This window comes from Mustela nigripes, chromosome 6, assembly GCF_022355385.1.
Source record: "Mustela nigripes isolate SB6536 chromosome 6, MUSNIG.SB6536, whole genome shotgun sequence".
Classification (NCBI taxonomy): domain Eukaryota; kingdom Metazoa; phylum Chordata; class Mammalia; order Carnivora; family Mustelidae; genus Mustela; species Mustela nigripes.
Window position 1 is genome coordinate 9260847 of NC_081562.1, and position 16897 is coordinate 9277743.

General features: G+C 58.0%; 1 protein-coding gene across 1 annotated transcript; it reads left to right on the top strand.

Moving 5' to 3' along the window:
• The first annotated feature begins 587 nt into the window (after nucleotides 1–587).
• CBX6 (chromobox 6) lies at nucleotides 588–11532 on the top strand. Its single transcript, XM_059401991.1, has 5 exons — nucleotides 588–752; nucleotides 934–977; nucleotides 1153–1218; nucleotides 1361–1427; nucleotides 5767–11532. Exons 1-5 carry the CDS (start codon nucleotides 684–686, stop codon nucleotides 6769–6771), a joined length of 1251 nt encoding a protein of 416 aa, XP_059257974.1. The 5' UTR covers nucleotides 588–683; the 3' UTR covers nucleotides 6772–11532.
• Nucleotides 11533–16897: the final 5365 nt, after the last annotated feature.

Sequence of the window (16897 nt, forward strand, 5' to 3'; positions counted from 1 at the left end):
CGCCCCCACCCCTCTTCCTGCGGTGGAGTTTTTGTTTTAATTCATCTTAACTGGTTACAAAACCACACTCCCACGAATACATAAATAATGGATTGGGGAGGGGGAGGGCAATGTTTTAAAGAAATTCCCGCAGGGCCTGGCAAGGCAACAGCAAATGCATTTCTGCTGTATCATATTTAACTGTTTGCAAACTTCTACTGGGAGGATGCGCGGCAGCTGCGGAGACTCCATCGCCCTTCCCCTGCTGGGGCCTACGGAGACTTGCAAGGGAGAGGTGTTAAAAGGAGGCAGAAGTTGTCAGCTATCGGGGGCCGGGAAGATGGAGAGGGAGTAAGAAAGCGTTTGGTAGACTGCACTGCGCCGACCAGGCCTCCCGCAAGCCAAACATCCCCCGGGTTCCGGGCCCAGACTCCCGCCGCCAGGCGAGGCCCCTTTAAGAGTCAGCGCGCACCCCCGCCCCGGGAGCGCTCACTTTCCCTAGCAACCGCCCCGGGGGAGGGGGAGGTCCTGGCAACGGCGCGCCGGCCCCGAGGGGTCACGTGACGGCCCGCAGCTGGAACACGAGCGCGCGCCCCGCCGCGCGCCCGCCCGCCGGGGCCTGTGCGCTGCGGCGCGTGCGCGAGCGGTGCAGCACCGGCCGCGGGAGCTGGGAGTATTATGGGCTGTGGGTGCCGCTGAGCAAGATGGAGCTGTCTGCAGTGGGCGAGCGGGTCTTCGCGGCCGAATCCATCATCAAACGGCGGATCCGAAAGGTGAGCCGCCTCCCGAGGCGGGACGCCTTGCCCCGCAGCCGGTGTCCGGGTCCGCGGCCCGTCGGGGCCAAGTGGTCCCGCTAACCAGGGCTCTCTCGCCCACCCCCGCGCCGCCGCCTCCTCGCGTCCCCGCATCCTCCCCACCCCCACTCCCCCCCCCTTTTTTTTCTCTGTTTTTCAGGGACGCATCGAGTACCTGGTGAAATGGAAGGGATGGGCCATCAAGTAAGTGCCACTGGGGTCCAGGCGCGAGGGGGGAGGGGAGACAGCGGACAGCCAGGGCCTTTTTTTTTTCCTTCGGTGGTGGGGGGTGGGGGGGTAAGTGTGCACGTTTGCTGCCTCGCATGTGCCTCTGCCTCTTAGGTTTTCATTTTTATTTTGTGCATGTGTGACTCGGCAGGTACAGCACTTGGGAGCCTGAGGAGAACATCCTGGACTCGCGGCTCATTGCAGCCTTCGAGCAGAAGTGAGTTTGCGGAGCTGGCAGGGGCGGCGGGGTTAAGGCTCGGCTGGGGCGCCGCGCGGGGACGCGGGAGAGCCGGGGAGGGCAGCGCGGAGTGGGGCCCGCGAAGGGGCTCTTTTTAACCTTTGGCGTTTCTCGGCCGCAGGGAGAGGGAGCGTGAGCTGTATGGGCCCAAGAAGAGGGGACCCAAACCCAAAACTTTCCTCCTGAAGGTAACCTGGCCCAGCCCCAGCAGCCCCCTCTCGGGCCCCTAGCCCTGGCGCAGCACGGGGCCTGCAAGGGAGGGACAGATCCTCGGCTGCCCGGGCAGGCGGACCTTTGCAGAGGGGCCCCAGCTGGGCAGGGGGTGGTTGTGAGCCCCAGACCGAACCCCTGGCAGCCGGCCCTGGCCAGCTCCAGCTTTAGCAAGAGGGGCCTGGGAGTGGGGAGTGAGGGAAGAGGATAATCCTCGCTGAAGAAACCAGGGTTGGGGCAGGCCAGCGGGGCTCCAGAATGGGGGTGGGTGAGGCAGGTGGGGGCTGTCTACCTGAGCCGGTAGCAGGGAGGTTACAAATCAGGTGAGGCGAACCCTCATCTCCCCCAGCCTTGAGCTGATAGGGCTCTGCCTGGAATTAGGATCCGTGGGGAGAGTAAATGTAGTTTCCCTCAGGGCTGGGAACCGGAGAAGCCTTTGGGGGCCACTTGCCTCCCTACCCTCAGCTTCCTTCTCTGTCTTAGGATTTGTTCTGTGTGCCTCGCCTCCTCGCTGGGGAATGCAACTTGAATTTGACCTTAGATCACTTTACTTTGAGTTTGTCACCTGGGCCGGGCCACTGCCCCCCCCCCCCACAACGCTTTCCGCCCCCCTCTTGCTGTCTCTGGAGGTTCTAATGAGGATGGGGCCTGGGGGGAGTGGGAGCATAGCACATTAGCCTTGGCAAGGGAGGGAGACCTAGCCCCAGAGGAAGCCATCTTAGGGCTTTTGGGGGGATTGTTTGATTTTTCTTAGTGAGAAAGGTCAGAGTCGGAGAGCTAAGGTGAGATGAGCCTAGGAGATGGGCAAGACTGCAGGCGGGCCTCCGTGGGACACCATAGTCGGCCCAATAGTGCTAACATTGCCTTGGGACCCCTTCCCACCCGGACAGCCTGTGACTCAGGTGATCGGCACCGGAAGGGCAGGGAGAACTCTGCAGGAAAGAGACTGTGCAGAAGGCACAGCCTCAGCATCTCCAGTTCTTGCAAAAGGCCCAAAGCCCCATGAAGGTGGGGTGGGCCTCTCCAGCCTCACCCCCACCCCAAAAGGTCTATGCCTGGCTAAGGGTTTGAACTTAAAGCAGACATGAAAGAACCTTTGGTTTCCAGAATGACCTATTTCCATGACTCCTGTTCCCAACCGACACACATTAGGGGATCCATGGAGGAGCGCCCTTAACCCTTGATGCTTCTTAGAGGAGGAGGGATGGGGCGGAGCAGCTGGAGGGCGGGAGGGCTGTGTGACAGCCTCTCAGCGCAGCTGGAGCGCCCTCTAGCGGTCAAGTGAGTAATGACCGTGAGCTTGGATTCACGAAATGCCCCCCCCCCCTTGATTCTAACAGGGCACTAAATCCTCACCTGGATTATCTCCTTTAATCCTCTCAACAACCCTATGAAGGAGTATTAGTCCCATTACCCAGATAAAAATATCAAGGCCCAGAGGGGAGAGGTGACTTAACTCGAGGGCCCACCACCCAGCTTCCTGCCTTCATTCTGGCTCCTTTTCCTCCCCCTGTCCCTCAGAGAGTACACACATCCGGTGGAGGGGACAAGGTGGACACTGAGGAGATGATGAAGGCCGCAGAGGTGGTCGGGGAGGGGGTGGAGAGGCAGCTGAGTGGACCTGAGAGTGATGTGGATGTTGGCAAGGGGTGATGGAGACCAGTTTGGCCCATGGCTCTGTGGGTCGCTGAGAGGGGGTGTGTTTAGTAAACAAATGATACTCAGCCTTTACTTTACTGCCCCGAGCTGTTCTGAAGGCAGACGGGAGCCCGTGAGGTAGGTTGTGACTTAGCCCCATTTTACACCTAGGAAAACGAAGGCCAGGGAGGTTGTGGCACTGGTCCACGGTCACAGAGAGTCAGCGGCCGGGTCCAGATCTCTAAACTTCTGTGCTGTGGTCTATGGTACATACAGGCCAACCCCTCAGAACCGTGCCTCTCACCCCATCAGAGTGCAGCAAACACAGTGGCTGCGGTTGGCCTTTTTAATTCACAGGCAGACCCAGGTCCTACCTTCACAGATTCTCAGCCTGGGAGGAAAGAGGAAGAGAAAGGGTAAACCAGTCTTTAAATATATATATATATATATATATATATATATATATATATATATATTTAGAAGCTATAAAGTGAGGCATGTTCCTCATAAAAGGTTTGGAAACCATGTATTAGTAAAAGATTATCACTCATCAATCCCCTGTCCTCCCCCCCCCCCCACCTCTGTGGAGCGAGAAATCTGGTATTTGTTGAGTATGGGCTTTGTGCCAAACGCTGGGCAGAGCAGGTAGCATGTATTATCTGACCGTAGGTGATGGCCCACCAAGCCAGAGTGTCATCCCAGGTGTGAGGTTTGCCCACTTTTGCCTCGTCTCCGGAACCATCAGCCCTGGGCTTGGGCAGAGCCAGGAGGACAGAGGTCTGAGAGCTCAGGCAGCCTGTGGATGGCGTGAACGCTAACCCCTCCGGGGGTGGGGGAGCAGGGGTTAGAAAGAGTGGAGATTCCCCCAAGCTTCCTTGGGGATGAACCTTGCTTGCCATGCCAAGTTGAGGCTGGCCCCCTCCTGCCTTTGTCTGAGAAGGGATGTGAGGGAGCCTTGGCCTGGCTCTACTGGCTGGTGCCCAGGAGGGGGGGCATTGCCGGTGTGGGACACGCTGGATCACAGGTGCTGCCACCTAGTGCTCAAAGGCATTATTGGCCAAGCAGCCCCAGGAGACCCCCTCCAAGCGAGGCCAGGAGGGCCACATAGCATAAAAAATGTTTTTCCCACCTTTTATAGACCTTGCTAATTCAGCAAATAAGTCTGCAAACAGCGCTTCGGGGACCTGTGGTCAGATACAACCTAGTTTTGTCTGAGGCGCACGCAGGCTACCTTACAGGGACCAGTTAAGCGTCTAGTGCTGTGGGGGAGGTGGTGGAGAGACCCCAGAGCAGATCTCACTCTTGGGGAGCTCACAGATGGACCGTGGGAGTGTGTCCTCCCCCTCGGCCACCACTGTCTCCCACCTGGATTGAGGCAGATACTGCCTAGCGAGTGTCCCCCACCAGAACCCAGGAAGTGTGACTGATCAGCCATTGCTTTTAGTCCCTTGACCACTGCATCTTCTCCCCACTGGACTCTGTGCCTTCCCTGTTGGTCTTAGCACCACCTCCGGGACAGGCCTGTGCCTCTAAGCTGTGCTCCTCCAGGCCCCATCCATTTTTTGTTACACTGAGTCCCCCAACATCCTCACTGTCTTCCCCTTGTCTTCTCCAGGGAGGGCAGCCCCTGGGGGAGAGGCTGTGTGTTGGGAGTCGGAGCTGTCTTGTGACTCTAGTACTTTGTTAGTGAAGGACGGGCTGGCCGCGGGGGGGGAGGGGGGCGGCAGTTTATAGGACCCTGTGAGTCCCCTGCCCTGAACTCAGTGGTGGGGGTTTACAGATTTCACACTTGGGAGTACAGCTGAGCCCAGGAGCCAGAGAAGGTTCCCTGGCTGCCAGCAGGCCTGCTCAACCATCCTGCCCCCCCCATCCCCCGCCAACACCACCACCCAGCCTGTCCTGGCACTAGATTCTTGTCTCAGTGGGGTAGATTCCAACCTAGGCTTGAGGTGTTGGCTTTGGAATCTGTTGGCCCTGATTTGCTCAGCCTCGGACCTTGAGCCAGATCCTGGGCAGGCAGACGTGTATCAGACCCAAGAGGGGAAATAGGAGGGGCTGCGAGGGTACAGGAGGGGCTGAGAGGGCCAAGAGGTGGTCCCAGAGGGGACAATCAGCCCGGGACGCAGGTCCAAGCTGGAGGTGCAGCCTGTCCAGAAGCAGAGTGTAGACAGAGCCTTTGGGACCCTGCAAGTAGGTCAGTGGCCCTGGGGTGTGGGGTGGAGTGGGGAGGGGCCTCCCTCTTCCTTCTGGCACCAAGAATCTGGGGGTGCCCGCCGAGGCTGGGATCCTTCACAGAGCCGAGTTCTTCCCAGGCAGTGGCCTGGTTGCCTTCACTCCTGTGTCAGCCAGCGCAGCTGCCCATCCATCTGTCCCAGGGACACAGGTCTTCAAAAGTAGCTAGACTTAGAGTCCCGCTTGGACAAGGGTTGACGGGGCCCTCAGACGTGCACTTTGCTTCACCTGAGTCCCTTTCATTTTGTCTCTTAAGACAGGGTTGGGGGACCCGCGGGTTCTCTGACGGCCTCTCAGGATGGTTTAATGAGATCGGACTTGGGGGTGGCAGGCACCGGGTGGCGGGGGGGGGGGGGGGGGGGGGGGGGGGGGAGAGGGGGACACGCCCAGGGGAGGTCAGCAGGAAGCCCCGCCCCTGCTCACCGCCCGCCACCTCCCCGCACGCAGGCGCGGGCCCAGGCTGAGGCCCTCCGCATCAGCGATGTGCACTTCTCTGTCAAGCCGGGCGTCAGCGCCTCCTCGCCCAAGCTGCACTCCAGCGCAGCTGTGCACCGGCTCAAGAAGGACATCCGCCGCTGCCACCGCATGTCCCGCCGCCCCTTGCCCCGCCCTGACCCCCAGGGTGGCAGTCCCGGCCTGCGCCCCCCTATCTCGCCTTTCTCCGAGACGGTGCGCATCATCAACCGCAAGGTGAAGCCTCGGGAGCCCAAGCGTAACCGCATCATCCTCAATCTGAAGGTCATCGACAAGGGTACGGGTGGCGGCGGGGGCCCTGGGCAGGGGGCTGGAGCACTCGCTCGCCCCAAGGTCCCTTCGAGGAACCGGGTCATCGGCAAGAGCAAGAAGTTCAGCGAGAGCATCCTACGCACCCAGATCCGCCACATGAAGTTCGGCCCCTTCGCGCTTTACAATAAGCCCCCGCCCGGCCCTCCGCCTCCCCCGCTGGCAGGAAAGGCTGACCCTGCGGCCCCTCCCAGCCCAGGGCTGCTCCTGGCTGCCCCCGCGGCCCCCTTTGATGCCCGCAGCTCCAGCTCCTCCAGCTGCCCCTCGCCAGCGCCGCAGTCCTCGTCCGACCCCCACGATGTGCCCCCCAAGCTGCTCCCTGAGACCGTGAGCCCCACTGCTCCCGACTGGCGGGAGCCTGAAGTGCTTGACCTGTCCATCCCTCCTGAGGCCGCGGCCACCAGCAAGCGGGTGCTTCCCGACGTCCCTGCTGCCACCAGCCCGGCGCTGCCCGCGGCCCCCGAGCCTGCCAGTGCTGCCTCCGAGCCTGAGGCTGGGGACTGGCGCCCTGAGATGTCACCCTGCTCCAATGTGGTTGTCACCGATGTCACCAGCAACCTTCTGACAGTCACTATCAAGGAATTCTGCAACCCTGAGGATTTCGAGAAGGTGGCTACTGGAGTAGCAGGTGCCACTGGGGGTGGTGGCAGCGGTGGGGTGAGCAAGTGAGGGGGGCTCCACCAAGGAGGGGGGCTTGGGGGGGCCCTCCTGCCCAAAGTCATCCTCTTGCTCCTGCCCCCATCCCTGCCCTCAGACACCTCTGCCTGTGCTTTGCTTGTTTCAAATGGCTCAGTGTTGCCCCTCCGGGATGGGGCTGGGCAGTTGGAGCACCCCCCTCCCACGAGCCCAGTGGGAGCAGCAGTCCCGGAACGCGTTAGGGCTGGGGTGGGGTGAGGGCACTTGGAAGTCCTTCTTGGTCCTTGGGGCCCAGTGAGGCCTGCTGGGTAGCTCCCAGGGAGCCCCCTAACCTGGGGTTCAGCTGCCTGCTCCGCATCCTGCTCTGTCTCCCCAGCTTGCTTTCAGCTCTCACGCACAGCATCTGAATTTCTCGGTGCTAACCCGGCAGCTGTGGGGCCCCTAGGAGACCCCCTCCCCAGTGGGGGCGCTGTCCCTTCCCCTCCAGACCTGGGTAGGAGGGCCAGGGATGGCAAAGCCCAGTCAGAGGTCAGTGAGGGTGGCGAGAGCAGGGCCAGAGGCCTGGGTCTTCCTGCCCACTGCTGGACCTGACCTGAGCAGGTCCCCTTAGGCTCCACCCGCCTGGCTCCTTCCTCCTCCCCATCTCAGGGGTGGGAGGGGTCGGCAGGGACCTCACCCTGCCTGGGCCTCCCAGTAGCTAAAGGGCCCTTCAGTTCTCAACCAAAGGTGCTACAAGAATCTGCCGTGGAAACTTCCAGCTGGCGGGCGTCCCTGCCGCCCCACGGCGTGTTTGCGCACGTACCTGGATGTGCACTGGGCCCAGGGCTTTCCAGGCGGCTCCCTTGAGGGTTGCTCAGAATGTGATTGTCGAAGGCCCGACCTTTCCTTGCCCAGACCTTGCGCAGGGCCAAGGAGTTTGCTGTGGAGCCCCCAGGCCCATTCCCCCCCAGCCCAAATGTGCTGGGGTGCACTCCCCCCCACACCCTCCTCTTCTAGAGGGTCCGCTCAACCAGCCAGGCCTTTGCTGCAGACATGGCACGGTGGGGACTGAGGTGGAGAGGTTTCTGCCCTGGAAACCACTCCGGGTGAGGGGGTGGGGATGTCCCAGGCCCTCCTGCCGCCCCGCCCCCGCCCCCCCCCCCCCACCGCCTTGCGTCTGACCGCTGAAACTCTTCTCACAGCACCACCTGCTGGCACCAGTAGGAGGCTCTGGAGCCCGGGGTCGGAAGGGTCTGTGCCATTGGTGGAGGGCAGGCAGGCCAAAGGGGGTGACCAAAGAGGGGCATGTGCTCTCCAGGAGAGAGAGGGTATGTGGGACCTGGGCTCCGGGACACTCGGGGTGGCCACCTGCTGGGCTGGCCCCACGTCTCAGTCTGGCCTGGGTGGCGCAGCCCTGCTCCTGGCTCGAGGGAACTTCCTGGCGTGTGCAGCGAGCAGTGGCCCAACTGAGGCGCGTGATGGCAAAGGTAGGAGGAGGCAGAAAGGGAATCCCGTTCGGGAGCAGATGCCTTTGTCCGGAGTGTGGGAGGACTTGTTCTTCCAACTCTCCCTGCCCCCCCCCCCCCCCCCCCCCCCCCCCGATGTAGGACAAGGGCCCTCCCAGGGTTTGGGGGGCTGGCACTCCTCGACCCTCCCCACCCTGCCCTTTGTGTTGGCTCTGTGGCCGTCCAAGTGCCAATTGGCTTCCCCCCAAATAAGGGCTGGTATTTCTCCTCTGTCCTTCGAGGGGATGTCCCCACCCCCCACCCCCGTGACCCCTCACCCCAGGTGAGTGACTGCCTGGGTGTCAGTTACAGGTGTTTTCCAGAGACCATAGAAATGTGTTTTCCTGAGAGTCCGTGTCATTCGTGACTTTTTTTGTAAAGAAGTTGTGTTTTCAGAGGTGATTTTATGACAGGAAAGTGAAAGAATTAGTTTTGCAAAAAAACAAAAAACAAAAAAAGAGGAAAAAAGAAAAAAGAAATAGAAAAAAATATTGTGGGATTCCTATGGGGTCAGGGTGGGAGCGGGGGAGGGGAGAGAAAGAGATATTTAAAGAAAATTCGTACTGCAGTGATTGCACAGGTGAGGTGGCGGTGTTAGGAATGGGACGGAGGGCCTAGGCCTAGCGGGCGGGTCCTTGGGGTTTGGCCCACTGCTTGCTCTCTCCCCTCGGCCTGAGGCAGGGGGCAACCTCCCTCCTGTCCTGGGCCCAGACCCCACACCTACCCTCCTTCAAAGGGAAGGATGACTGCTGGTCCCAAGGGAACTAGCCAGCCCTGCAGGCGCCCAGCGAAGGGAGCTGAGATCTGAGGGGAAGGCTGGAGAGGGGGGGTGAGCAGGAGTCCCACTGTTGTGTCCTTGGTGACTTTGTCCAGGAAGGCCGGTGACTAGATGCAGTTGGGTGTCTTGCTCTCTGTCATTTGTTTGCCAGCTTGTCGGGTCATCTGGTCCCTCCCACCCCATCACCCCAAAGACCACAACAGCCCTGAGCTTCCCTGACCACGTGGGGAATACGAGCTTCAGGGAGAAGAAGCTGTAGCTTCTGGGAGAATTTTAGGTGGTGACCCTAAGGGATTGGGGGTAACCATGGGGAGAGGGGAAGGCCTGCCCCTTCTCTTTGCACAGGTGGGCTGCTGCCCCTGACCCTCAGCCATGTGGCCCCATTCCGTGTCAGCACACCCAGAGGCACGCATGCGCACTGCTTTGAGGTGGGCACAGGGTCAAGAGCAAGTGAGGCCCTCCTTACCTCTCTCCCAGGGCGGCTCTGAGCGGGGATCCTAACCGCCCCACCCCCCACACACTCTTGCACGAATCAGCCTCCTACCGGCCCTTCCTCTCCCCTTGCTGCTTTTCCGTTTGCCTAATTACCAAGCAGAAGTTGCATTCTGGTTTGCTTTATTTTTATAAGTGAAATACCCCCCCCCCCAAAGCCTGATATCCTGCTATATTCTGTGTTGGTTGGGGCATCGGTCATCTCCCCTTAATGCCACCCCTTCCCCACCCACATGTCATAGGAAACAAGGAGGTTTGGTGTCTCCAGTTTGAGATGGGAAGTTGGGACACCTCCCTGTCTTATTCCCCTCTCTGACCCTCAGTGTGCCCTTCTGTGAAATGGGCATATTGGGTCCAAGTCCTCTTCATAAAGCACTGCTGGTGTCCAGACGGGTGCTGAGGATTCAGTGCCGGTCAGTGGCTCTGGCACTGGGGCCTCTAACCTCCCACAGCCCCCTTGTTCTTGCCCTGCAAAGGGGTCCGGGGCAAAACGAGCCCCATCCTTCTGTTGAAAAGAAGGGATGATTGAGGTCCAACCTCAGTGTGAGGTGGGCACAGTGGGAGGGGTTACCCCCATTGAAAAGACCAGGAAACTGGGGTTCTGGGAGGCAAAGCTGCTTCGCTGGGGTGAAGAGCCCAGCTGCTCTGGTGTTTTGGGAAAAGCCCATTCAAAGGAGGGAGCCTGGGATGTTGAGGCCGCTGCAGAGCTGGCAGGTCCACCCCCCCCGCCCCCCACTGCCCACCCTTCCCAGGCAGCCCTGGTTGAGGGGTCAACCCAGAGGAGGAACCTGTTAGGTGGGGGGTGCTGGGCCATGAACAGCCCTTTCAGCCTCCATGGGGACCCAAGTGGACACACCACCATTCCCACCTTCTGGGGTTTTATTGGTTGGTTGGGTTGGGTTGGGTTTTTGGGGTTTTGGGGTTTTTTCGCTTTTATTTTGTTTTTGCACTTGGCCCACGCCGGACAGCGGAGCCCCGTAGGGTCAGTTCCGCTTCCGGGCTCCCATGCACTAGTCCAAGGCAGCCTCTCTGGGGGCTTGTATGGTTTAAGGAATCACTTTTAAAAAGAAAAGGAAAGTGTTTAAAGGTTTTCGGTTTTTTCGGTCTGCATCTCCTCTCAGATTCAAAAAGGAATTTAGGGGCTAACACTCCAGGAGAGGGTCTCCCCAGCCTGACTCGCATCTTGCTGGCAGTCACCAAGATGCCAGAGTACGGGGCCAGGCTGAGTGGGGACTGAGGACCCCACGCCCCATGCCTATGGGGTCCCCCTGCCCCTCCTCGAAGGAGTTGATACCCTGCTCCAACACTGAGTGAGTGCCTACTGTATGCAGAGCTTCAGCTAGGCAAATGGGGTTGGTGGTCTAACAGGGGACCCCTTGCAACAGGCCAAGCAAGGTAGAAGGAACGAAGGGTTCTGGGGCCTGCCCCCCTTCTTGGGAGGAGTGCAGATGGACACTTTTTGTTCGTTTTAATTTAAAAAAACAAAGGCCTAAAAAAATGTATCTTATAATTTTTTTTAATTTTTGAAAAGCTCATTTAAATGAATTGTGCACGAATGAATTCTATATATATAAAATATACGTATATAGCTCTATATTGGGGGAGGGGCGCCATCTCTTTCTTTCTCTTTCTCATTTTAAAAATGAAGTGTTGTTGCCTTTGTCTGTGGTTCAACCATCCAGCTGCCAGCTGGCTAAACTTTGCCTCCAGTGGTGCACAAGAGGGACTGAGCGGGCGGCAGGAGACCAGAAATGGAGATGTCGCCCCTCACCCCCACGTGGGGGTGGGTCCCCCAGGCCACCTGCTCGCTCCCGCTCCTGGAGCCTGCAGGTGGAGAAGACGGCGTGTTTTGGGTGTGGGCTTTGGTTCTGTTCCGGATTCGGTTGTTTCTGGGCCGGGGGAGGGGGGTTTGTGCCGATTACTCTCGTCTTGTACGTTTAGTTCCTGCTGCTCTTCAATGTTGTATCAATGCCAGGAAGGGGGAGTGAAAAGCCTCTTTTGCCCCCCCCCCCCAAATAAATTGTCACATTCCGAAGCTAAGGCCTGGCCCCTAGGGTGGGGATGTGTCTGTCTCATTTCTTCCCGCCGTGCCTGTGGTCTTTACACATCACATCTGGCCAGGCCTCACCTGCTGCACGTGAGGAGGGGTTTGGCCTGGCCTGCCAGCTGTGGTCCATTTCTAAGCTCACCGCCTCCCACCTCGCAGCCGGTAGGTGGGCTGAGCTGGGGGTGAGGACCCCAAGCCGTGCAACTGCAGGGCTTCCAGGCTGGTGGGTACCTTGGAGGGGGGGAGGGCCTGCCACTGCCAGCTCCCTGCTCCCCGGCCCCCACTTGGAATCATAGTAGCTGCAGACGAGGGAGCCTGAGGAGCTGGGTCCCTAACAAGCAGCTGCTTTTTTTTTTTTTTTTAAGATTTTATTTATTTGAAGACAGATCACAAGTAGGCAGAGAGGCAGGCAGAGAGGGTGGGGGGAGCAGATTCCCTGCCTAGCAGAGATCCCAATGCAGGGCTCGATCCCAGGACCCCGAGACCATGGCCCAAGCTGAAGGCAGAGGCTTAACCCACTGAGCCACCCGGGCGTCCCCCTAACAAGCATCTTGCCACAGCGCCTGGGAGAGCAGACCAGTGCAGAGAAATGTTTTCTGGGAGCTTGGGTGCCTTCTCCAATGAGATAAGCAGCCACAAGGCGCCCTCTCCCCACGCAGAGGAGCCTCGGGGGTTTAAAAGCCGCCACCCCGGGCAATCCCATACCTTCCTCAAGGGCCCACCCCTCTGCTCTTGAGCCACTTTTGTGGCTCTTAAGCAGGTGTCCCCCCTGAATCCTCCCACAGCACCCACACTGCCCCCATCATGAAATCCCCACTGTCTCTCCTCTGGGATGTCTCCGCACCCTGCGCACCCCCACCCATCCTGACCCATCTGCCAGGCTCCATTCTTGCCTGCATCACCCCTGCCTGTTCCACACGGGTGCCACAAGGGGGCTGGAAACCCCCACCCCTGCCCCCACCTTGCCTTGCCCTCAGGATCCCAAATCCTCCACCTGGCGGCCTCCTGGGGGTGCAGGCCCCTCCCACTGTCCTTGGGTACTCTCAGGGGTTCCTCCCATGGTCAGCAGCACCTCCCCGTCCACAACCCGAGGCCCTGTCCCTCTGTGGGTGGGAGCGCGTCATCCCGTGATAACCCGCAGCTCACAGCCTGGCGCCTGACCCACTGGGCCCTCCATCTTTTCTCCAGTTGTCACCCCCTTCCTGATGGGCTCAGGGAGGCCGGGGAGTAACTGAGCAGCAGACCTGGGACCCCAGGACAATTCATCCAACTGGTCCTGGGCCAGCAGGACAAATGGAAGCGTGTCCCTGTCTGCCCCTGGTCCCGGCAGGTAGGTGGTAAGGGGGCGAGGGATGTGGTGTCCCTCTGAAGTCAGGGCCGGCCCTTCTCCAGGGCAACTACTCCAAGCCACCCCTCCCTCCCCCTGGCATCTCACCAGGTGTTCAGCGTTTTCTTCTCCAAAACTCCTTAATCCACACTGAGCGAAAGAACAGCCGGAAGCTCAGCCCACCCACTACAGGCCAAACCCCAGTGAGAGCTTTTCTGTCTCCCTTCATCCCCCTCTCCCCGCCGCCCCCCCGGCACCCCGGGCACCTGCCCCACTCCCCGGTGCCTAGCAAAGCCTCAAGGGAGGAGCTGTCAGGTTCCCATGGGGGGAGACTAGGTTAATTCATTCATTTGCCAAAGTGGCTTGGTTCTCAGTGATGGCAGGGGCTGCCCTCCAGGCCAGACTTGCCCCCAAGCCCCATGCTCCCTGGGACTGAGAACACGGGGCAGCTGCCCTTGTGAGGCAGGTGCCTTCAGAGACTTAGAGTCGCTGCCGTCCCTTGTCACAAGTCACAGTGCCTTGTCGCATGCCATCACTAAGCAGTGAGCTCTGTGTATTAGTTGCCTCTGAGTGAGCATGATCACAACTGCTTCTTAAGGAGCACTGGAGGGTTTGTTTGCAGGGCTGGGCAGGACCACTGGGCCCAGAGGCCAAGATGCCCTGTCTGAAATGCGTCAGCGTCACTGTTGGTGTCACGGGGTTTATCTGCCAGGTGGCCCCCGACCCAGCCCCCCCAGCCTCACCTCCTATTCCTGGGCCTTGCCTGGGGTCCAGGTCAGCCATGCAGCGAGGCTCAGGGCTGGGCCAAGGGAAGGACGGGGGTGGGGATGGGCGAGGACAAGTTCACAAAGTCACTCCCATCATTTTTTTAAAGCTGTAAGTGCAGTGATTTTTCTGTCCTTACCAAGCTCTGCCTGAAGTGAAAAGGGAGGCTCAGCGTGGTTGCCTCCAGATGGCAAGCCCCCCTCAAGCCAGATCACAGGCTTCTGTGCCCATTCTGCACCCTTTGTTCAGGCTGCGTGCTTCTGACAGTTCGGACTTCAAATGGCTCCAGCTCTGAGAACTCAGGGACCAGATCCACATGTGGGCTCTGCAAGGGAAGCAGCAGGGGAGGGGCCCCACCCTCCAGACATCCATCCTCAGCAGAGGAGGGACAGAGGAACAGATGACCCTGGTGAGCACTAATGAGACCGGGCACAGCAGAGGTGGTGCGGATGGGAGGGATGGCCAGAGTTGAGGGAGATTTGGAATATTGAAGATTTTGCGACTGGCTTGCAGTGCTTGCAGGAGAGAGCCTCTGAAAACCTCCTGGGTGTCTAGTGAGCGAGAGTGGGTGTTGGTGCCACTCATGGGACAGACGGGCGGAGGAGCCTGGTGGAGGAGGCGGCTTGGGAGGAGGGTGAATGCAGTTTGGGACACCTTGGGTGTGAATCAGGAGGGATTTTGATCCATAGATGTGAGACTTGGAGCAGCAAGTTCCTGCTCACTGAGGGACTGCTAGAGGAACCTGTCCTTTAGTTGAAGAACCTTTGTGCCCAAGTATAGCTCAGCTCTGAGATGTCACCAGACACCTGGGAAGGATCACTTAGAACTTAGGTGCTTTGCTCCAGAGGCCACTGGGATATCCAGCCCCTGCCTGCCACCCACCCAACAATCTCATGCCTTTCCTCTGGGTGAGGTTGTGGGGCAGTTGGCTGGGGATAGTGAGTCAGACAAGCAGTGTATGGGCGGGTGCTTACCAGGGTCCCTCAGAGGCTGAAGGAGTGGAACCCAGGACTTGGGCATGGTGAATGGAAGCTTCCAGTGGGATGTTACACAATACCTAGAGATACTACTGTATAACAGACATTCTGTTAAATACCCAGCTGACCTTCCAAGGTAGTAAAGAAATCCTCAAGGACCATAAACAAAGAGGAAGCCAAAATCAGAGTGATAAGAAGATGCCAATCCTTTGCCTGCAGGGCGAGTCTGCAGTGACACCAGGACAGGTGTGGGGAGGTGTTGGCCTTTGTTGAACTTGGTAACCAAGGAGCTTGGAGTCTACATCTATATACAGTTGGGAGACAAGGCCCCTGGCCATTGCCAAAAAGAGATCTGAAACCAAGACACCTGAATAAAGCATGTCTTCAATGAAAAGACAAATGTTAAAAAAAAAAAAAAAGTTGTCAGAGACATTGTCTCATTTTTGGCTCTGGTTGGAAAAACAAAAATGAAATCTCTCTTGATTATGACTCTAGACCTTCACTAACACAAATTTGAGATTTGAATTTGCATTACCCGTGTGGTTCCAGAACTACCGAGTCTGATAATTAACATACAAAGCAAATGTGGGATGCGTTACACCCACAGAGCATGTGGCAATGGGAAATACAAGCCTCCCTGGAGGGACGTTCCCACAATAAAAGCCACAGTGTGATACTCACAGATAAAACCCTCCTTAATGTGAGCTTGCAATCCAAAATTACAAGACATACAAAGATGCCGGCCGCAAATAAATGCACAGGAGAATTACAAACAGCATGTATGGAATCTTGCACCTGACACATCACTGTCAAGCACACACCGAAGATTTCCAGCCATTACATCATGTGGCATGGTAAAAAGCAAATCTCAGTACATTTCAAGAAATTGTCATCACAGTTTCTGTAGAATTAAATGAAAAACCAGTAGTTAAAAGAGAACTGAAAAGCCAAGCCTCATGTACTTGGATAGTAACCCGGGTCTCTCTTTGCCCGGCATCTTGCTCCCTCCCCAAACTTCTGAAATCTCTGTAGAACAATGAGACTCAGGGTAAGTGTGAAAATGCGGATACATGGCAGACACATAGGAGGCACACAGCCAATCGGAGTTGAAGCTAGAAGGGAACAGGTCCCCTGCGGTCCCTCTAGATGGAATATGACCTTCATTAGAGCAGAAGACCAAAGTCTTCTTTGTCTCTTCCCAAGGCTGGGCTCAGAGTGTGACAAAGACATGAGCCTCCATTTAAATGACAGCTGCTAGCAATTAGCCTTTATGAGCCAGAGGGAAACATCTATGCAGAGCCGAGATGGGCTGGTGAAAATGGGACAAAGCAGGTGGCAGGGGTTCTTGGTGCTGAGGCATAAAGACAGGCCCCCCTGCCAGCCTTCTGTCCCCCTCATCTCATGGTGTGAAATCCCAGCACGAGTCACGCATTCTTCCGGGGTGGATTTGGAGGGCCCTAGGGGTTCTCTGTTAAGGCTCCGATACTCCTGTCTGTGATCAAGGCAACAGGATGCACTTTGGAAAAGGCAATTGTAGATGGTCCCCCACAGGGACTCATTAAAGTGACCGTCCTCTCTCAGGCTCCCTTGGCACAGTTTCCATGTCGAAGTCCCGGCGGAAGCTTTCTGTTCTGATCAGCCCTGATCTGCTCCTCCACACTCATCCCTCCTCCGCCTGCCTTTCACCCCTGCCACCAGAAGGAGACTCTTGTCTGGGTTCCAGGGGTCGGTTTACTTCCCCTCTCCAGCCCTCGTGCCCCTCAGCTGTTGTGGAAGCCGGGAGTCCCTGCTTGGCAGGGTTCTTGGGAGGCCTGAGGTGATGGGTGTGAGAGGGTTTTTGTTCAAGCACCTCTTGGGTAAGAGGAGATCTCTTCCAGACCTGTGTATCCGGACTTGACCATCCCTCTGACTTCCCGCCCAGGGGCTCCGGGGGTTTGCTCACCAACTCTCAATGCCATCCTCCCACATAACAGCTTCCAGATCATTGAGAAGCAGTGGGTGAGTCCCAGCTCTGCCACTCTGTGATCTCAGTGCCGTCAGTCACTCTCTCTGGGGCCTCTGCCTCCTCTTCTGTAAAACAGAGGAGAGGGGCTTCCTCTAATCATCCTTCCAACCAAGAACTGCTCTAAGGACAGTTAATACAGACGGAGTGGACTTTACAAGGATTAACTAATTAAACCCTCACAACCCAGAGAGCTCAGTACCCATGATATAGAAATGAGGTCTCTCTGTGTTCTAGAAAGGTGAAGTTACGGCTCACGAATTCCTATGAGGTTGAGGTGGGATTTG